The sequence below is a fragment of the Aotus nancymaae genome, unplaced genomic scaffold (assembly GCF_030222135.1).
Source record: "Aotus nancymaae isolate 86718 unplaced genomic scaffold, 86718_ANA_hifiasm-v0.15.2.pri h1tg000016l, whole genome shotgun sequence".
Lineage (NCBI taxonomy): Eukaryota > Metazoa > Chordata > Mammalia > Primates > Aotidae > Aotus > Aotus nancymaae.
Window position 1 is genome coordinate 13,129,041 of NW_026988428.1, and position 22,173 is coordinate 13,151,213.

General features: G+C 35.0%; 1 protein-coding gene across 1 annotated transcript; it reads left to right on the top strand.

Moving 5' to 3' along the window:
- The first annotated feature begins 3,895 nt into the window (after positions 1-3,895).
- On the top strand, positions 3,896-21,121 carry LOC135275240 (uncharacterized protein C12orf50 homolog). Its single transcript, XM_064376677.1, has 10 exons — positions 3,896-4,049; positions 5,059-5,136; positions 5,219-5,332; positions 7,578-7,688; positions 12,963-13,070; positions 14,390-14,506; positions 15,939-16,040; positions 16,287-16,490; positions 18,324-18,416; positions 21,066-21,121. The coding sequence occupies exons 1-10, from the start codon at positions 3,896-3,898 to the stop codon at positions 21,119-21,121; spliced, it is 1,137 nt and encodes a 378-aa protein (XP_064232747.1).
- The last annotated feature ends 1,052 nt before the right edge of the window (positions 21,122-22,173 follow it).

Consider the following 22,173-nt stretch of genomic DNA (forward strand, 5'->3'; position numbering starts at 1 on the left):
CAAAAAAATTACAAGGGCAATTAGTCAATACTTTGTGTTTAATAAAAGTAAAACAAAGCATACCAAAACTCATGGCAGGTAAGTAAAGCAGTGCTTAGGAGAATATTTATAAGTTGTAAATTCCTATATATTTAAAAAAAATCTCAAATCGATAACCTAGCCTTATACCTTAAGACACTGGAAAAGAAGAGCAAATTAAACCCAAAGCAAATAGAATGAAGCATATAATAAAAACTAAAGCAGAAATTAATGAACTAGAGAATATAAATAAAGAAAACCAATAGAGAAAGTCAGGGAAAGCAAAAGTTGGTTCTTTGATAAAATCAGGAAAATTAAAAATCTTTAACTTGACTGACCAAGAAAAGGAGAGATAGGCTGAAATGACTAAAATCAGGAATGAAAGATGAGACATCACTCCTAATACTATGAAAATAAAAAGAATTAAAAGGCAATACTGTGGACAACTATATTTCAACAAATTAGATAACTTAGATAAAATAGAAACCTTTCTAGAAGACACAAACTACCAACACTGACTCTAGAAAAAAGGAAAATATTTGAATACCTCTATAGGAATAAAGAGATTGATTAAGTATTTAAAAACATTGCCACAATTAAAATCGGGCTCAGATGGCTTCAATATTGAATTATAACAAAAATTTAAAGAAGAATTAGTACCAATTTGTCACAAATTCTTTCAAAAATGCAAAAGATGAAGGAATGCTTTCCAACTCATGTCTACGAGATATTCGTAGACATTACAAGAAAACTACCGACCCAGCTTTTTCTATGAATACAGTCACTGAAAAATACTCAACAAAATTCAATTACACTAAATCTGACAGCTTTAAAATGGGATTATATTCCATAACCAAGTGAGATTAACCCAGAAACAAGGTTAATTTAACTTCCCAAAATAAATTTCCTTAATAATAATAATAATAATAAACCATGATAATATAATAAAGAGTAAAAGACACACGATCATCTTAACAGATGAATAAAAAGCAGTTGATAAAAGTTGACACACATACATTACACAAAATATTCCACAAACTAGAAACAGAAAAAAACTTAAAATCCACAGCTGACTTCGTACTCGCTGAAATACTGAAAGCTTACCCCTAAGATCGGGAAAAAGACAAGGATGCTCATCATTATCATTTATAGTCAAGACAGGGAATTGTTGCAATATAATCAGTTAAAAGGCTTCCGGATTGGAAAGAAAGATGCAACATTGTCTCTATTTGGATACAGCATGATCTTTTATTTAAAAATTCTGCAAATCTAAAAATTATTAAAAATAAGTTTAGCAACTTTGCAGGGTGCAATAATAATATACAATAATGGATTGTGTCTCTTTACAGTAGCAATGGACAAACTGAAAATAAAATGAAAAAATCCCACTTATAATAGCTTCGAAAAGGAAAAAATACTGATAAATTAACTTAACATAAGATGTGCAAAGTTCGTATTCTGAAAACTACAAAAGATTGTTGAAAGAAATTAAAGAAAACCTTGAAAAATGGAGCTATGCTTGTTCATAGATTGACTTTGTAGTCGATATGCCAGTGTTCTCCAAATTGATCCATAGGTTCAATGCAGACCTTATCAAAATCCCAATGGACTTATTTTCAGAAACTGAGAAGCTGATTCTAAAATTTATATGGAAATTTAAGGGGTCCAGAATAGTGAAAAAAATGATGAAAATGGAAACCAAATTTGGAGGACTTACACTTCCTGATTTCAAAATCTACAAGTTACCACAAAACTGAAGTAATCAAGACTATTTTCACTGGCATAAAAATGGATCTATATGCCATTGGGACAGGATTATAAGACAAGAAATAAACTTTTATATGAATCAGTTTATGTTCAATTGATTTCCAACAGGAGTACATAGGCCATTCAATGGGGAAAATAATAGTATTTTCAACAAATGGTGCGAAGACAACTAGATAGCTACATGCAAAGTAATTAAGTAGCACAACTGCATCACATTACAAAAATTAACTCAAAATGGATCAGAGAACAATATTCCATTTTGGAACATTGGATCACTCCAAAAAAGAAATCCACACCCGTTAAGAGTTACTCCTCATTTCTTCCCAACTCCTGAAACCTACACGGTCACTAATTTCCTTCTTGTTTCTACAAATAGATTTTTGTTATGTTATATAAATGGAATCATACATTATTGTTTTGTGAATTACTTCTTTCACTTAGTGTGTTTTCAAAATTCATCCATGCTCTCACATGCAGCAGTACTCTATTACTTTTTATAGCCTAATAGCACTCCATTGTCTGAATATGCCACATTTTATCTATCCATTTATCAGAGAATGGAAATTTAGGTTGTTTCCACTTTTTGACTGTTATAAATAACGTTGATATAAACATTTGTGTACAAATGAACATTTGTACAATATGGACATATATTTTTACACCCCTTTGTATGTAGCTGAAAATGGAATAGATGGGACTTATGATGACTCCATGTTCAGCCTTTTGAGGAACTGTCAAATTGTTTTCTAACGTAGTTGCAACATTTTACATTCCCAACTGCAATGTATGAAGATTCCAGTTTCTTCACATCCTTGTCAACACTTGTTATTGTCTTTTTAATTAAAAAAAAGTAATAATTGCAATCACTGTAGTATGAAGTGATATCTCATTTGGTTTTGGTTTTGTTTTGAAACAGAGTCTTGCTCTGTTGCTCAGGCTAGAGTGCAGTGGGATGATCTTGGCTAAGTGCAACTTCAACCTCTGGGGTTCAAGTGATGCTTCCACCTCAGCCTTCTGAGTGGTTGGGACTACAGGTGTGCACCATCACACCTGACTAACTTTTGTATTTTTTGTAGAGATAGGGTTTTGCCATGTTGCCCAGGCTGGATCTTACTCATTCTTTCTGCATCACCTTGGGGTTCTGAGTGTCTCTTCACTCTCTGGCTGAGAGGGCTGGGAACTGCTTTTCTGCTTTTCAGCAAAATCTAGGCCTTGTTGACAGGTGCTCTCGTGGCTCACCTCCATGTGCCAGGGGGCTGGCTATTTTTCAATGATTGCTTATCCTTTTGATGTCATATCTAAGAAAGCTTTGTATAACCTAAGGATTCTTCCAAGAGTTTTATAGCTTCAGCTCCTGGATTTTGTTCTTAGATCTACTTTGCATTAATTTTTGTTTATAATGTGATGAAGTTGTGCACCTTAATTACTTTGCATGTGGCTATGTAGTTGTCCCAGCACCATTTGTTGAAAATACTATTCTTTCTCCATTGAATGGTCTATGTACCCTTGATGAAAACCAATTGAGCATAAATTGATTCATATAAAGGTTTATTGCTGGTCTTGCAATTCTATTCCAATGATACGTAGATCTATTTTTGTTTTTATGCTAGTTCGGATAGTCTTGATTACTTTAGTTTTGTAGTAATGTCCATATAAATTTTAGAATCAGCTTGTCAATTTTTGCAAAGAAGTCTGTTGGGATTTTGATAAGGGTTGTATTGAACCCATAGATTAATTTGGAAAATATTGCCATACCAACAACAAATCAATCCATACACAAGGATATTTTTCCATTTCAACATTTCTGGAACTTCCTTCAACAACATTTTTTTCTTCTTTCAACAATCTTTTCAGAATATAAATTTTGCACATCTTAAAATTAATTCCTAAATATTTTTCCTCTTTGATGCTATTGTAAGTGGGATTATTTTTCATTTCATTTTCAGTTTGTTCATTGCTAATGCGTAGAAACACAATCTATTAATGCATTATTATTATACATGTTGTAAAATAATATATAGTTAATTAGGAGGGCAATGATTGATTATTGAATATACTTATCATCACATTTATCTTTAATGGACTAAAATGTTGCATTTTCTCTGCAGATATGACACTACAGAAAGAAAGTCTGGAAGGAATTCCACTCCAGACCCAGAATCAGAAACCTTTGAAACCTCAGGACAATATATCACGACCCATCCACGGTCCTTTAGTTTTAAAAACCAATTTTGAGGAAGAAGAGGAAATAGATAAACAAAATGGTTAGTAGACCTTTTCTCAGGTTTATAATGCGCATTCAGAAACCTCGCGACATTTTCTACATATATGTTTAAGTATAGAGGTTTATGATGAAATATGTAAGGCAGATTTTGCTGAGAACATTACTTGAATTGTATTAAACAAATTTAATTCGTTATGTTCTAATTTGTTCTATGTCTAACATATTTATGTTCATTTGGATTGGAAATTTTTGTTGTGTGATGGTTGGGAGACATATCTGATGCTTAAATATATACAGATGTATATATTAGTATATATAGAGAGATACTAATAAGTTCCATTTTTTATATAAATTGTTTCTAAACCACATTGATGCACATGTTTCTATTTATATACATATGTATTAATAATATATTAGCTTCACATTTAATCCTTGAGTTGCAGAGGTCTATGTAATAGTTAATAATCTATAAAGCACTGTCATCTGCATTATTCTAGGTCATCCTCACAAGAGTATGAACAAGTTTAGAATCCAGGTTTTTGCAGTTTTGTTCATCCTCTGCCTCCCATGTCCACCCAGCACAGTGGTGCCAGAAGGTATGTATATACAAGATAAACATGAAGAAAAATAAACTCTCACTCTGTCTTTGTGCTGGAATGTGTCCTTCTGTGGGTCACAGGCCACCATAGTTTCTGTGCTTAGGAATACACAGAGCTACTTATTACTGTTTCTGTGTGCTGCAGCTCCATGTCTCTCATGCCTACATCAACCTCCAAATAAACATACACCATCTCAACATTGAGTCTATACATTCAGCATCTCATTTCAAAGTACATAATACATAGTCCTTTCTTTTCTCTTGACTGATCCTCTTTAATACTTAAAATGTAGCAACTTGAAACTATTACTAGTATGTAAAATTATTGACTTTAAACATATAAAAACATAATCTATCCATGAAAACAGTATTTGGGGTTTTTCTTTCTAGTTTATAAATTTTCAGATTATTTGGCTTTGGGAAAATTTAATTTTAAAAATGTATCCTATAGATGCTTCTAGTATATGGACAAGGACTCCTGAAGAAATTGAAGAAAAAAGAGCAATTGTGGAGATGTGTCATAAATCTGGTAAGAAATCAAACATTTTTTGTATTTTATAATACTTGATGTGATCAATATAGTAACTATTACTTTTCTTATGGTCGATTAGGAGAAGACTACGGATTTCATACTCCTCCAGGTATTTCATCCTCGAAAAGTGTGGCCCGTATATCAGAGAAAGAGTCAGAAAAGACGTTGGAAAGTGGCAGTGAATTGCAAAACGGTAAGAAATGAAAACGCAGCATTCATAGTGATATATAAGAGATACTTGGTGTGATAGACTGAATTATTTAGTATGATGTACAGAAGAATAAAGTGATAAATAATACATTGTAATTGAGAGCTAGAAAAAAGTGTTTGTATTGGATGACCCAAAGCTGCTATTAATGGGGTTATGTTATCCTAGAGAAATGACAGAATGAATAGACTTCATAACACACAATGACACTACACACTCCATGGGGTAATCCTGTAAATAATTTGCTTTTACCATTTTATTTGTCTTTGAGATAAATCACCCCTGTGAAAGAGGTCTAGATTTTTTTTTCTGAATAGAAAAGTAAGCCTAGCCCAAGAAGAAGAGATCACAGAATGACGCTAGCGGCAGGACAAAGATTATTTGGTCATTGAATGAGAGTCTTCTGTGGACAAGGCTATTTCAGGGTCCGTGCTGGAGGAAAAATCAACGTCTCTGTGTTTTATGGCGCTTACTTTTGGAGAATCTGATTTATTGTGGATGAACATCCACAAGATGCTGTGCAAGTCTGTTTGTAGCGAACTATTCAAACGTGCGGCGGTAGGTGGCAGCAACACACCATCAGTTGGAGAAGAGTCTGCAAGACTTGGGAGCCATATAGGGAAGGACAGATTGCAAGGCTGCACTACTCAGAGGAGAAAAAACAGAAGGAAATAAAAACAAAAGAAAAAAATAAGTTAACAATGAACATTAAAGATGGCATATTGACCGGGCGCAGTGGCTCAAGCCTGTAATCCCAGCACTTTGGGAGGCCGAGGCGGGTGGACCACGAGGTCAAGAGATCAAGACCATCCTGGTCAACATGGTGAAACCCCGTCTCTACTAAAAATACAAAAAATTAGCTGGGCATAGTGGCCCGTGCCTGTAATCCCAGCTACTCAGGAGGCTGAGGCAGGAGAATTGCCTGAACCCAGGAGGCGGAGGTTGCGGTGAGCCGAGATCCCGCCATTGCACTCCAGCCTGGGTAACAAGAGCGAAACTCTGTCTCAAAAAAAAAAAAAAAAAAAAAGATGGCATATTATGAAGACTATTGTATGTACTTTTGCTTTGTATTATGCTTTCAAGGCTTTTATTTTTAAATAGCTTCAGTTAATTCCTATATACCCTTCACCTAGATTTCCTTCAAATATTAGCATTTTACCATATTTCAATTTTCACTCTCTCTAAATATACAATTATAATTTTCTGAACTGTTTAAGAGAATAAGTTATAGAAATGATATCGCTTTGCTTTTACATAACTGTAGTATAAATATAAAAATCAGAAAATTACCACTGAAAACAATATCATTCACAACCTTCTTTTCCCATAAATTTTACCAATTATACCATTAATGTTCTTTATAGTAAAATTAATGTTATCCCCTGGTCTAGGATTCAATCCATAATCACACATTGCATTAGGTTGTCATGTCTCTTTTATTCTGCTTCTGTTTATTTTAGAATAAAATTATCTAGAAGTGCATGAGGAAAGCCGAGAGTATTATTTATCAGTGTAATTAGCATTTTGTAGTGTTAATACATTTTATCTGATTGTTCATGGTGAACAGATAAAATCAAAAGGAATATTACAAAATTCAGTATATGAGAAACATATCCATATGTTTAGTGTTGACTAAATACATACAATAGTGTTAGATAGCTTAAATTTTTTAATTGCCATTGAATAAATAATCCAAATAGGAGAATATACTCACTTCTTTTTTTTTTTTTTTTTTTTTTTTTTTTTTTTTTTTGAGACGGAGTTTCGCTCTTGTTACCCAGGCTGGAGTGCAATGGCGCGATCTCGGCTCACCGCAACCTCCGCCTCCTGGGTTCAGGGAATTCTCCTGCCTCAGCCTCCTGAGTAGCTGGGATTACAGGCACGCGCCACCGTGCCCAGCTAATTTTTGTATTTTTAGTAGAGACGGGGTTTCACCATGTTGACCAGGATGGTCTTGATCTCTTGACCTCGTGATCCACCCGCCTCGGCCTCCCAAAGTGCTGGGATTACAGGCTTGAGCCACCGCGCCCGGCCTATACTCACTTCTTTGTTGACAATTACAGAATTTAAAACTCATATATTTATTAATTTATTGTTTATTAGATCACTGTTCAAACAACACTCGCATTAACTTGAAAGCTTTTTTACTTTCATCATGAATTCTACCATAAATTTCTTATTTAAGCATCTAATAATTTCTGGAGTGACTTTTTCTTCTTCTTATTTCTAGGAGATAGTCTTACAGTTCCGACAAAATTTAGCCAATATGAAAGACAAGATGAAATAAAAACATCATTGCAAAGGAAACCAGGGACTGACATTGCTGCTTCTGAAAATGGAGGTGAGTTAATTTATTACTGATTGACTGAATCTATCACCACATAATAAATGTCTGAATTTTATCTTTTACAACTAATTTTTCTTTTTTTGACCATGTCATGGTTAACACAGGGAGTTGGAGGTACATTACAAAATCAGATGCTTTCAGAGACTAAAATGTCTACCAAATACCTTGCGTGAATTTGTGTTCAGTGTGTAAGACATTCCATTTTCCATATTTTAATGAGAAACCTGATGTGTGTGTGCCTGTGTGTGTGTGTGTGTGTGTGTGTGTGTGTGTGTAGGCTCGACTCCAGACTGTAATGAATTTAGGTGTCATGTATGTGCTGTAATATACTATAACAGAGCTGTAAATGAAAGAGGCACTTAATAAGTCATTTGAGTAAGTCTGCTTTAAAGCAGCTGTATTCAAATATATATCATGTGTGCCAACACATCACATTCTAACTGTGTATTATAGCTTAAATATTTTGGAACTGCTTTTTAGCATAAACATGTTGGAAAATCAATCCTTTGACTGAAAATTCCAGGCATTTGTTTTAAAAATATAGAGAGAGTTTGTGGGGAGATTGAAAGGTGTGGCTGGTGGGAACAATGTGCATGAAGATCAGGAAGGGAGTTGAGAGCAGGTGTCAGTAAGGACCAGTATATCTTAGGCATATTGGTGATACTTTCTGCTGTCCTGGTGTCAGCCATTTTCTTCTGTGTATGCTTTTTTCTTTTTTCTTCTGGTGCTAAAGTAATTTGATTCTTTCTTCTTATATCTGCAGCATTTTAGTCTAGCTGGCATTGTTTAGTTGCCTTGAAGTAATCAGTTTAGCTGCAAATTAGAAACACTGCTAGTTTCTCCCATCGGAGTTCCCACTGTCTATATAACCTGTATAAGTGGGATCCACTTAACCTGAGCAATTCTAATTGAACATTTTGTTGAAATATTATTAAATCCAATTGCCTTCTGGTTAATCAAAAGTTATTTTCAACCATTGATAAACTAATGACTTCATATAAAAGTAAACTTTCCTTCACATTGTGACATTAGTAATATATTCCCTACTTTGTTGGGTGTTAGAAAATGTGAGCATGTCATTATACAGTCATTAGTCTATCTACCATCCTTTTGGTGTGGTTGTTCAACCAGTTTATTACTGTAATATTGTTATAAATTACTATCATAAACTGGTTGAACAACCATACCAAAAGGATGTTACAAGAATTCCATCATCTGGCATTCTCGATTCTGGCATAGTTAGGCTTATTGATTTTCCAGGCATCATAATGTTCTCTGTGTCACTAGATAAAAGAATCTTCTGGGTATATGTATATGATAGATATATCTAAACATATTCAGACCCCTGTATTCATAAGACATCTTTGAAATGAAGGTGATCAAAAATTGAAATTATAATTAATGAGTTAGTGTTCAATTTCAAGAAAAATACTTGAGGTATTGTCTTAGTATTATTTTAATGTGTTATACACTTTAATAAAGTTCACAGATCTGGAGTGAATAGCTTGTTAAAATTTTACGTGTGTATGTATCAATATAACCACATTTATGGTACTCCAGATGGCTCCTTCCCTCCAAGTCAGTAGTCTTCTCCCAATGGTAACCACTACTCTGCTCACTCTTACTATAGGCTAATTTTGCACTTTTTGGCATTTATATAACTGGAATTATGCAGTTTGAACTCTTTTAGTTTGGATTCTTTTACTTAATGCTCTTTTTATGAGACTGACCATGCTGTTGATTGTAGCAGTAGCCTTTTTATATTGCTGTAAATATCTACAGACAGATAGATATATGCCACATATATACACACATATCTATATATAAGATGTATACTATATATATGTATGTATATATGAAAACATGGGCATTTCTTCTCTGTATATAGTCTATACATATACACACAGTTGATACACACAAAAACCCACACACGATTGATTCTTGTTATTCCTGGTAGCTACGTTCCATAAAGCTGACATGAACCCTGAATTAGCAAACACTGAATCATTGCTCCTTGGGGAAATACGTACACACACACATATACATACATCTCACAGAGATTATAATCTTAAATCGTAGAAATTACTCATCCTGGTATATTGTTTTCTTTATATTACAAAAGAGAAAACAAAGTTAAGAAGTGTTAAGTGACTCTCCTGAGGTTACCCCACCGACAAGCCTCAGAACTTGGATTCAGATCCCTTCCACCTCTCCCCAGAGTCAGAGCTTCTTGCACTGTGCTGTGCTGCCCTCTCCTGTCTCCAGCCATTCTCTGGTCATCTCTGTATGAACTGAAATGAGCATTGTTAGACCTCAGCTAGAAATGTGTGGGTCTAACAACTCAAAGTTTTCACCACTCTTTATACGTTTGTAAACAAATAAACAAACAAAAAACAACACACGAAAGCACCATGAGTATCGATACTGAGATTATGATGAACAATATTTCCAGTGTGGAACTATTGTTAACATTCTTTCTTGCACATGTCTTCTAAAGGCCATAAGCCCTCCTTTTCTTTGAGATAAGCTTGCTCTGTATCCTAACCCACAATGAGAATTTTCAGTCCTTTAACTTTAGCCTTTCTGGTGGGGGGCTAGTGGCACATCTTTGTAGTTTTAATTTGTATTTCCCTGATGACTCATAATGTTGAGCACCTTTTCATAAACTCATTGGCCATTTTGACTTTCTCTTTTGTCTGGTGCGTTTTTAAGTCTCTAGTCCATCTTAAATGTGTTTTTTCTCTTATTGATTTCTCTAGGTAAATCTGGATACTTTCTGCCAACCTACTGTCCTGTTCACTAATTCTCTTCCTCTCTACTCTTCAATCCATATTTTAAATTCTAAATTTGTTTGACCTTTTTATTGATTTTCTACTTAAATTCTCTATCAGTTCTCTATTTTGATAATGTGTCTGTTATTTTTTCCAACTTCTTGTTTGATAACACTGGGATATCTCTCATTTTCCTCAGGTTTTTGCTCATTTGTTCTGTCTTACTATGCCCTTCTGATATTTTTTTTGCTACTGAACATTATAGATAAAAATTACATGGTGTATGAATGATGTTGTTTTTTAAGAAAGAAACTTTCCTTCTGGCAGGCAGCTAGACTATCAGCTGGCCACCTTAATTCTGTGAAGGACTGGTTTTGGGCCTTATTAGGGGTGATACATTAATTTTCATTTCTTTGAAGGTATAGTCCTCATTCCTAGGATATGACCCTCACCCCTACAGCATTGCTTTACTGGGTTATCAACTGAGACATGGGGTGTTCACCAAGATATCTCTACTCTGGTGAGGCTTCTGTGCCAAATTTTACCTCCCGAGCTGTATGTAGATGCTGAAATCTCTGACCAGTTTTTAACCTCCCAGATGCTGTTTTGCTTAATTCCTAGGGTTCCATTCTGTGCATGAAAAATGTGGGAGTCGGGTAATGACCTAAAGGGAGTTTTAGTTTTATGCCTATTTCAGGGGAACTTCTTTGTTGTTCTTCCTTTTTCATTTCCCCCCTCAAGTTCAAGCCAATTAGTCAGTCCCAGACTTTTGGCTCTTTCTTACCTCCTTGGTGTCACTTTCTGCTTGTTCTTTCCTTACATGATGAACTAGACATGCTTTCAGTGAGAAATCTGTAGTGAGTGTGGAGTGTAACGCCTTCAGGGAAGAAAACCAGGGTGAATGTGAACGTACAATTGACTCTGTGTCCCTCCATTGCTCTCAGGGATGACACGAGCATGCGTTGGGTTGTTTTCCAATCAATGTGTTTTGGCAATTCATAATTGATTTTGGGATGAAAGTTATTCTGATAAAAGCCATTTTTGTCATGGCAGAAACCAAATTTTTTTTTTTAACGTTTTCATCACTGGTTTTGTGTAAGCTCCTTGAGGCCAGGAACTGTGTATAATCAATCGCTATAGATAAATATCTGTAGTAGAATGCCTGGCACATTATGTGTACTCAGTAAATACTTGCAGAATAAATGATGATATGTTTAAATGCATTGAATGACTGGGTGAATGTAGACATATTTATAAAATTTACAGTTAATTGAAAGTTAATTTCTTGGAACAATTAACCATATCTTACAGTGTAATCTCAAACAATAAGAAGCATACCTTCTTACATTTAGTTACACAACATTAAATGGTGGCTTTTCTTTGAGTTGGGGAAACCCAACATGATGGAGTTTGTGAGGGGAAGATATAGTGGGTGTTTTGGCCAAATGTTTCACAACAATTTAGGAGTTTTCACTAGACGGTAAACTCACATTGGATTATTAGAAGTAGTATGGAAAGATAATTAAATGAGATTTAAAGTTCTCAGTAGCGGGTCTGATACCTAGAAAATTACTCCATGAATGGCAACTATTATTATACTAGTTTCGCTGATTTCTCCACAACTTAGTTCACATTTGGGTGTCATTTTTAAATAAGGTTATTTGACACACACACACACACACACACACACACACACACATATATATATATACACTTTTTTTTTTTTTTTTTTCCTTTTGAGATGGAGTTTCGCTCTTGTTACCCAGGCTGGAGTGCAATGGCACGATCTCGGCTCACCGCAACCTCCGCCTCCTGGGTTCAGGCAATTCTCCTGCCTCAGCCTCCTGAGTAGCTGGGATTACAGGCACGCGCCACCATGCCCAGCTAATTTTTTGTATTTATAGTAGAGACGGGGTTTCACCATGTTGACCAGGATGGTCTCAATCTCTTGACCTCATGATCCACCCTCCTCGACTTCCCAAAGTGCTGGGATTACTGGCGTGAGCCACCGCGTCTGGCTGACATAAAATTTTATGCTAAGAAAAGGTCACTTGTACGGTAAAGGAATTTGGAATTTTGTATGTAATATTTAAAGCAACTATGAATATTTATCCTGGAAAATAGAAGACCTTGGGGAAACATGAAAACTGCTTTAAGAGTTCTGAAGATTTTATATGGAAGATAAATTACATTTACTTTGAGTATCTCTAAAGGGTGGGACTAAAGATGATTATAAATTAAGGAAAACTTTGTTGACTCTGTGAATTTTCTTGCAATTATTTATATGTAAGTTTACATACTGTGTATTCATATACATATATATAGATCCACATATATTAATCTAAACATATAAATGTATGGAGACAGGTATGGTATCACAGAGAAGTGTCCAAACAAAGGTGGACAAACGGGGTGTTGTAGAAAATATTCCTGTATTGAAAGGTAGTTTGTATCACTTTCTGCCATCATTGCCACTGACAGAAAGGTTTTGTCATAGGAGGTGACTGTTACGTTCCACAGAGGAACATGTTTCTTGGAAGGAAGAAAAAGGAAGCTTTCATGAAAGACAAAGAAATCACCATATCAAAATGTTCAAATGCTAAAGGTAATGAATTCTATAATTTTGATTCATTTGTAATTTGGCTAGACGAGTTAAAGATAAGGTTGCTTGTTATAAAAACCAGTATAAGAGGAATGGTAATAAATCCACATATACACTGAATAGGAATCAAGAGCTCTAAGGTTCCAGTCCTGGCTCTGTCCATAATTGTATGACCATGACAATTTTTCCTTATCTGAAAAATAGCCTGTTGAACTGTATCATTTCTAGGAGTATTGCTAGTTCTAAAGTTACTGGCTCTCTTAAATGGTAATACCAAGTCCTTTAATATATAATATCAGTGTAAATGAATTTTCTTAGAAAATATTTTGAAAATTTTAAAGAGTTTAATCTTGAAAAGACTTGTATATTTTATACTTGTTGCTAACCCTAGTCTGTGAATAATCAAGACATGTGATAAAATATATCCACTATAGTTTTACACTACCTTTAACTGTGCTTAGAATCCACCATGTGGTGTCTCTCTGCTGAGTGCCCCTCAGTCACAGACTAAAAATACAGCTGTCCTGTAATTAGGGAGCTTCGCATACCCTCAATCAAAATGCAAACCCATTTTATCTACTATCTCTACCATTAAATATTCTCAAGCATAAGAAAGGGAACTAGTGATCCAATTATTTCTGCGGAAAATTGTAAATCTTTCTCTCATTTTATCACATAAAGATGGAAAGGTTTTGCCCAATCCATCAAAGAAACTCTTAAAGCTATACTAATACAGTAGCTGCCAGCTAGGTATGACTGTTTAAGTTAAAGTTGAATAAAATAAAAAATCAGTTTTTCATTGGCACTAGCCACATTCCATGTACTCAGTAGTCACAGGAGGCTAATGGCTGCCATATTGAACAGCACAGATTTAGAACATTTTCATCATTGTGGAAAGCCCTACCAAGGAGTTCTGCTCCAAAGCATGTAACAAGAAGTTAGTTCTGCTTCAAAGCATATGACAAGTTAAAGTTGTTACATTTAAAATATGTTCAGAACCCCAACTTAAATGGGACCATTCAACATAAAAATTTAAAACCTTTTAAAACTTTTGTATGGAGATATTAAAAATATTGCCACATTTTTTTATTTACATATTGAAAATAATGGCTATACTTTCAGAGTTTTATTTTGTTACTGATGACATTTGGAAATCCATGTGGCAACTAGGGAATGTTAATGATGCTTTCCTCACAATTAATAAACATATATATCATTTTTAAGAACTGTTCCCATCATGTAATGTTTGAATAGTGAAATACTAACTGAAATTGTTTTTAAAACTAATATTGACGTTTTATTTTCTTAATTTCCTTTAAAAGATAACAAGGACAGTGCTCATCCAAAGCATTCCCTAACTACCCGACTAGTACTTACAACGCATGTATTAAATGCTACTGAGAATATCAATATGAAGTGCAGAGAGGATCCCTCTTCAAGTAAGACATTAGCTCTATCACTTTTTGGCCTTAGGTATATTTGTCTTGCCATGGATTTGTATTGGTTATTTGAAACAGAATTTTTAAAAAGAAAGGAAAAAAAGGTTTCAAAATTATTCAGTACTAAGAATTAAAGATACAATATCCTCTACTAACTGACAATGAACTGTGATGTAGTTCCTAGTGCATTATATGCTTTCCCACTAGTTTAAATTTGGGTCTTAAAATTAATAATATACTACCTTTTTGGAAGATTCACTAGCATAACATTTTAAATTTCACCCATGGTGGAATAATGCATTGACAGCTTTTTATTATGTTTTGGATTGTTTTTTATTAGTTTGGCTTCTCCTTGACATTCAGTTCAATGAACTACTTCTCTTGATACAGTTAAGACTTGTGAATCTTCCTGATCCCTTCCCTTCTCTCTTTTGTTCCTTATTTTATGTATTGAACACCTAAAATATTCTTGGATCGCAGCCTGACACTGATAGGAATAATTGTGATTTGCCTCCAAGAAGCCCAGTTTAGTAGCTCTTGTTAAAAATATGGATTCCAAATCATTGGACTGGCAGCCTGGGAGTAGGGCAGTGCCATGATGTTTGAGGAAGGGACAGTGAATCAGATCTTTATTGAGGGCTTAAAGCTTAAACTGAGAGAGCACAGAAAGATGTATTAGTCTACTGTAGAAAACTAGTATAATCTACACTGCACATTTGGTGATCAGTTTCTCTGTGCAGTGGTCACTTGTGATTTTCAGAAGCCCCGCACAGTGAAGCGACAGAATGCCCCCTCTACAAAATTGTTTGAGAATTCTCTGGAGATATGTACCATAGAAATTCCTGAAAAATTGAGAATATCTATAAAATTTTTGATGTGAAAATATGCAAATAAAAAGTGAAAATTTAATATTCTTAGAACTCACAAATTCTGATTACTTAGTCTTGACTAAACTCTCTGTACACCCAACTTAAGTCCTTAAAAGAAAAAGGTAAAATTCACTGAAAGTATTTTACGTTAATCCAACTTCTTAACAAGTAGTAGTTTTGGCTAAAAAGTACAAAAAGATTCATGTTGAAAATAATGATTCTAAAACTACTTAATAATAGCATTATAATAATATTTATAATTATATTTTGAATGCAATTTTATGTTCCGTTAAAAGAATCCACACATTCGTTTGGAGAAAAGTATTTTTCTTTGAGGAAAGCTACTTATTGAAGGTCATCTCATCAGTCTACTTCCAAGATAGATTTTTTTGGCCCTTAAAAATAAATCACCTTTTTTTCTAAAAAGTAAAGTATTAGGGTAGTACATTTATCTTTTACTCTTGCTTGACATGTGAATGCACAGATATGTAATTATCACCCACAATAATTTCAAAGATAAAAGCATCTCTTAAAGAAACTGTAAAATTTGTATCTTTTCTAAGTGAATGGTGTCCAGCCAAGGAAGCCTCATTTTAAAGGTGTGAAAAAAAGAAAATGGATTTATGACGAACCAAAGAACTTTCCTGGCTCTGGAATGCAGAGAGGTAAAGTGTCCATACATTTGATATTTCTAAATTGTAATTTTAAAAGAGAGTAATGTCAGATATCTTCTACCTGAAAAACAAATTAGTGTCATGTGACATAGATGTTACTTTAGGTGTCAACTCAACTCTAAACTTCATTATTTTGGCTTCCATTATGCCATCAAGCACTTACAGTGCAATATGTTATTTATGGGTGTGAAACCAGCCTGTGTTTTATTCCTCACTCCCTCCTGCCTTTCGTTACAGCAGTACAGACCCCAGGTCCCCAAAATAAAATGAGTTACCATCGCAATAATAAAAATCGAAATACTGAGAACGCATCTTATGTTCACGTTGAAAGAGATGCCGTCAGGAGTGTCTCGTTGAATGCACCTCCCCGCAGCAGGCCCACACAGGGGTCCTACAATGAAGTCCATGTTAACAAGGAACCCAAACCCAACGTCAGTCCAGGTGAGAGGTCCTTTCTTGATGTGGTTTACTTTTGTCTGTGGTTGGCATTCCCATGGAATTTTCTGATGGCTTGGCTAATCTTCACTGCTACCTACTCCCCTCTTCTTTTTCCTGGCCATCACCACCATAGAAACTAGTGAGAAGATTTCTTCCACGTGCACTCCTGCACGTGATTTAAGGGATGTGGAAGAAAACTCACGTTGTGAGTGCAATGACTTCACATTGCACCTCCCTAGAGGGTTTTTCTTCTTCTTTTATCAGAGCACTGCACTTTGTTCCCCCTGGACAGCTTCATGTCACTCTGGAGGACTGTTTTTAAATGGCTGACATTTTCTTGTTCCATTAACTACATTGTTCAGTTATCACCGTCAGACTAGTGCCTTGCCATTTCTGTAGGCCGTCATGATTATTTTCTGAAAGGGTTAGTTTGGGGATTAACTGCCATATTTTTGACAACCTCTCATCCCTCTCACCATGTATAGATTGCTTCTATGTCATTTCATCATGTAATAGGCAGAGTCATAGTATATGTCTGGAAGTACAAGGCTACCAGGGAGAAGAGAACCAAATCTCTTTTTCTTCCTGTTTCTCAGATGGATTTTGCTCTTTTGAAGTTGAGTTTCATTTCTTTCAACTTAACAAACTGCTGCTCAATTCTGTATGATTTCATGTTTGTATTTTTCCTTGTTCATGGTCTGATTAGTGGAGTTCTGAATATATTGTACTTTTGGAAGCATAAGACTATATCTTTCTTAGTTTCTTTTATAATTTAAGAAATATATACACCTACTATGTACCCACAAACAAAATGTTTATATACACCTACTATGTACCCACACAAAATGTTTATATACACTTACTATGTACCCATAAACATTTTGTGTTTGTGGGTACATAGTAGGTGTATATAAACATGTTGTTTATGGGTACATAGTAGGTGTTTCCTATACAATTTAAATAGACATTTGCATTATTTGAATTATTTTTCTCTTTTCTTTAGAACGATATAGGAATGTGTATATGTAAATCAGGATATTCTTAGGTGAAACTGGCTTTTAATTTTATTTATTATTATTATTTTATTTATTGTTATTATTGCTAAACAGCAAGTGGATGGCTGTGAAGAATACAATGAGTACTAGAACAGTTGTCGATGTCTAGATTTGTATGAAGGTGCCAGAGTTTATACTCTGTATTTCTTTTGCACCATTAGCGCAAATGTCAACACAAGAGAAAAGCAAATTATTGGTATTGTGGATCATGTTTGAGAATACAGCTGCATAGTAATATTTGAAAACACAAATATAACATTGTTAGATAGTATTAGAAATGTAGCTATGTCAGAGAAAAATAAGTATTGAAGGACCAGGTCAGGATATAAATGCTTTGGCTGTCTGGGATAGTGAGTTCACTACTTCATCATGCTACTTAGTGCAACCATGGAAGTCACTTCATGGAAGGACACAGGACTTGGGCTGTACCTTCAAAGTTTCACAGTTTTTAAATAAAAGCTCAAACAGACACTAGCAGAACTTATGTAAAACTATGATTAAGCCATGCAGTGAACATTTTTATTACGTTTAGATATCATACTCTCTTGTATCTTATCTTTATTTGAAGCACTGAACAGCCAATTAATAATCTGTAACCATGTTCACTTATAACTTAAATTGTCTTAATAAACTCACTTGTATCCCTGATGCCTTAGCTTTGAAATGGTAAAATAAATTCCTTAGAGAATAGCTTCACCCCGAGATGTTTATAACTTTGAAACATCCTTGGAATATGATTTTAAAGTTCTAAAATATTTAATCCTGGATTCTTTTCCCTCAGACAAATATATATCAACATCATATAATGGTTCAGCCTGGCCAAAACGAATTCCTTCTTCAAAAACTTATTCAAAACGTGAGAAGATATATACAGGTAACTATTTATAAGTGGTTTTAATGTATTATGCAGTTCTGAAAATGAATAAGTTTTTAAGTGCAAGGAATATTTTAGAAAACATGAAGATAAATAAAAATGTCAAGATATATATGCACATTTAATTACTTGGAGTTTAGTAGTTATCATGTCTACTAGTAATTTAATTCGACTGTTTTGCTGTGTTCCTCTTTGCCTATTTTTACGTTGTTACCAGAAAAGGTTTTTATACAGTTCTCTCCTGGGCAACAAACAGCAATTGCAGCAAGTATGTAATATGTTAGATGAATTTTTGGCTGTGCTACAAAGCAAATACATTAAACTGTGTCTTAACACAAGACATTAAGGCTCTGCTATATCTACCATAGACAAATTGGCTGGTACAGGCTGACAGGACATCCAAGATGAAATTTCTCAGCCAGTAGCTTCTGAGGGACTGTGGTCTCCCCCTTGTTGAACCCTGTCCTCTGGGAAACTGGGGATCCTTGGAACCTCCTCAGGGTAGAGGTTTGTAGTAACCCTGACCTCAAGTTGTTCTTTTGCTAAACAGCTTGGTGTTTTCTTCCAGACTGTCCTGGGCTGGTTCAGTAGGTTTGAAAATCCATACTGGATATAATGCGTTCAATTACATCTCAGACAACTGAACATTTCAAAAAAAGTTCCAGTTAGGGAAGTCCTACTGACTCCAACTGTGACTTAAGGCATGGATCTGTGTTCTATGTTCATATACTGGGACAACTGTTTTCCTTGTATCCCCCATCTTTCCCAAATCATACAATGCGCAAGAGAACTCTGTTGCAGTGCTATTTAATTGATTCTACTTTCCCTTAACTTTGTGTGAATTTTCACAGGTTATTGCACTGAATTTGGGGGGTGGGGAAAGAGGTGAGGGGTTGATGGATATCCTGAGTGAAACTTGTTGAGCTCTACAGCCTTTTCTCCCATGGTCCTCTTATGGGCAAGGTGATATTTGGAGTATTAAAGGATGTGCTCCTTCCTTATCCCCATCTTAATGACTTCTCTTGTCTTTCAGTAGCCTTCTCCCCTCCCATTCCAGATAGTTAAACAAGAATTACAGAAGGCTATTTGGGAAAGGAAGGGTAACTTCAGCACATAATATATGTACCATCTATGTCTAGCTGTGAATCTATGCATCCAGGTATGGCTGCATTGCAGTTCCCAGATACAATCGAGGGAGAAAAGCTTTGAGGAAAAATTTTGCAATGTTATCTGGGCTAGGGGGAAGGCAAGTCATGTCTAATAGGAGAGGACTGGAGACAGCTTCTTGAGATTTTCAAGTGCAAGTTTGCATGGGAGGTCACCTCACTTTCCTGTGAGCCTCAAGTAGGAGAGAGTTTGTGGGAGGGAAATGAAGTCTTCTGGCTGGGATTAAAAGGATAAGCACCAGAAAGAGGCTCTTGTTGAGCCATATTGGGGTGGGGTGGTATTTAGCTGTAATCTCAACAGATTGCTTCTGCCAGAGAGTCAAGGAGAAACTGAGCCAGCATCCACTGACCCAAACTTTGTTAATTAAAGTATGGTCTGAGGACTAGCTGCAATGACATCACCTGGAAGCATTTTAGAAATGTAGAATCTCCATCTCAGATCTGATGAATGAGAATTTGCATTCTAACAACAGTCCCAGGTGATTAGGATACACATTAAATTCCAAGAAACCTTAGACTGGCTATCTAGGCCACCATTAAAGAAAAATAAGAGCTCAGCACAGGGCCCACCCATGTCAAGACTGTTGAAATTATATTCTCTTACTAGCTCTCTCACAACCACCACCATTCTCTCCTGTTCCACTTCCAGAAATTGGGATCAGTAGCAGGGAGGTGGAGTACAGAGAAAACCCTGAGAAAGAATTTTAAATCTGAATGTGACTGAAATTTAAAAGTGAGGTGCCTAATAAATCAGTGAATTGGACTGAATTTACACGCAAAGGAAGAATGAGGACTTCAGAAATTAAATAGATTTTATAATGAAACCATTTGTTTTCTTATTTTCTTTTGATTAGGAACTGCATAACCTCAAAATGGTTATCCTTCCCAATTGCTGTCATCACCAGAATAGGAAGAGAGAGATTACCTTGGGTTTCTTCCTGCACATATTCTTGCTAGGTCACAGAGCAGCAATTTCAACCTTTCCCAGGGGACAGATGGACTGCTGGAGGAAAGGAGGCAGAAAACACAAGCTGCCATGAGTCTGTTCCTCTAGGGGGCTGGCAGCCAGGGCCATAGAAGTGTAAATGGACAGGAGAAGCCTTTTGGGAAAATGTGTTGGATACTGTGGGGATAATGCAATAATAGAGGAAAATGCACGTGTCTGTGGGAATTAGGGGCAGAAACTGAGGGCGACTAGAGATGTCATTCTCATCAGCAAGCTTCCCTTGAGGCCACATGTTCTTTGTAATAGGGATATTGCTGGTGTGAGTGGAGGTGCTTGTCTTCATATGATGGAGCCTTCGTTCTGTTCATTCTGCATGTCCCATAGCACAGCCTTATATATGGTGTCACTTCCATCCTTTTCCACCCCTCCATCCAAATGCAAAAACACAGTAAGCATTGAAAAGAAGTGGGCTATTTGAATAGCATCTTCAAATTGTATAAATTAAAACAATAAGATTAGCTTTTGCTTTTCCTTTAGATTTAGTTAGCAAAAGAGGAACAAAATACCAGTGCATTAAACAAGAAAATAATTGAAATATTTTGTATATTTTATTATTAAAGCTAAGAAGAAATGGGAGCAAGTAACCTGGAGGTTGAGAGAAGAGAAAAATGAGAAAAAAAAGTGCCAGACATCATCTGATTTACAATCAAAAATGAAAATTCAAAGAATGAGATACTCAAGTACTCTCTGCTGTATATTGGATAGCTAAAGATGATAAAAATAAAAATTCTGAAAATAAGATGCAGGAAGTACATTGTGCTCTTTCAAAACTGATGAAAATGCAAATTACAAACAGCTGCCAGTGTATTTATGTAGGTCTGGAATTCATTCGGTGCATTACTACAAACATTTTAATAAAATTTAAAAGTTTGACAATTAAAATCACTCCTTAATTGTAAACCAAGCTAGATTGCAGAGATTGAGAAGTAAAATTGTGCCTTTGGTATCTATTTTGCAATATTCCTTATGGAAGAAACTCACTTTTTATTTCTTTACCTGGATTTTAAGCTGGGCCCTCAGCAATGATAACACATAAAGTATAAATAAATTGAATGAAGTCCCAGCTTACAGTTTGGTGATGAATATATTAGAGGAATTCCAATAGAAATACACTTTAATGTGTGATAGAAAGAGACGAAGATTGGTTTATTATTCAAGACAGTTGTTAAACAATGTGCTTTAATTGGCAACTACAGAATCTGCTGAGGTGTGCTAGATTCAAGCCAAAAAATAAACATTTTCCTACCATGAAAATAAAAATCATATGGTTATATTGGAGAAAAGGATGTATTTAAGAAAAAAAGTGAATAAATAACCTGGTGCCCAAAATGTCTTAGTGATATTTTAAGGCGTAACTCCAGAAGCATAAATATTTACAAGTGAAGAGAGACATCATTTAGAAACTAATTTTGATTTCTTTTTAGCCTTTTTAGAATTGTGTTTTGAATAATACTTCTTAATTGAATTTTTAAAATTTTCATCAAAATTAACCACCTGCAGTGACTGAAACAAAAACATAAAAATTCATCCTTTAAACTTAAAAACACGTTTGAAAGCAATATAAGTCATTAACATTTAAAATGCT

Bases quoted from the DNA above. Each gene is read 5' to 3' on its own strand.
- LOC135275240 (XM_064376677.1), top strand. From the start codon at position 3,896: ATGACACTACAGAAAGAAAGTCTGGAAGGAATTCCACTCCAGACCCAG. The intron at 7,689-12,962 runs GTGAGTTAATTT...GTTTTGTCATAG, and splicing joins TGCTGCTTCTGAAAATGGAG to GAGGTGACTGTTACGTTCCA. The intron at 16,041-16,286 runs GTAAAGTGTCCA...CTTTCGTTACAG, and splicing joins TGGCTCTGGAATGCAGAGAG to CAGTACAGACCCCAGGTCCC.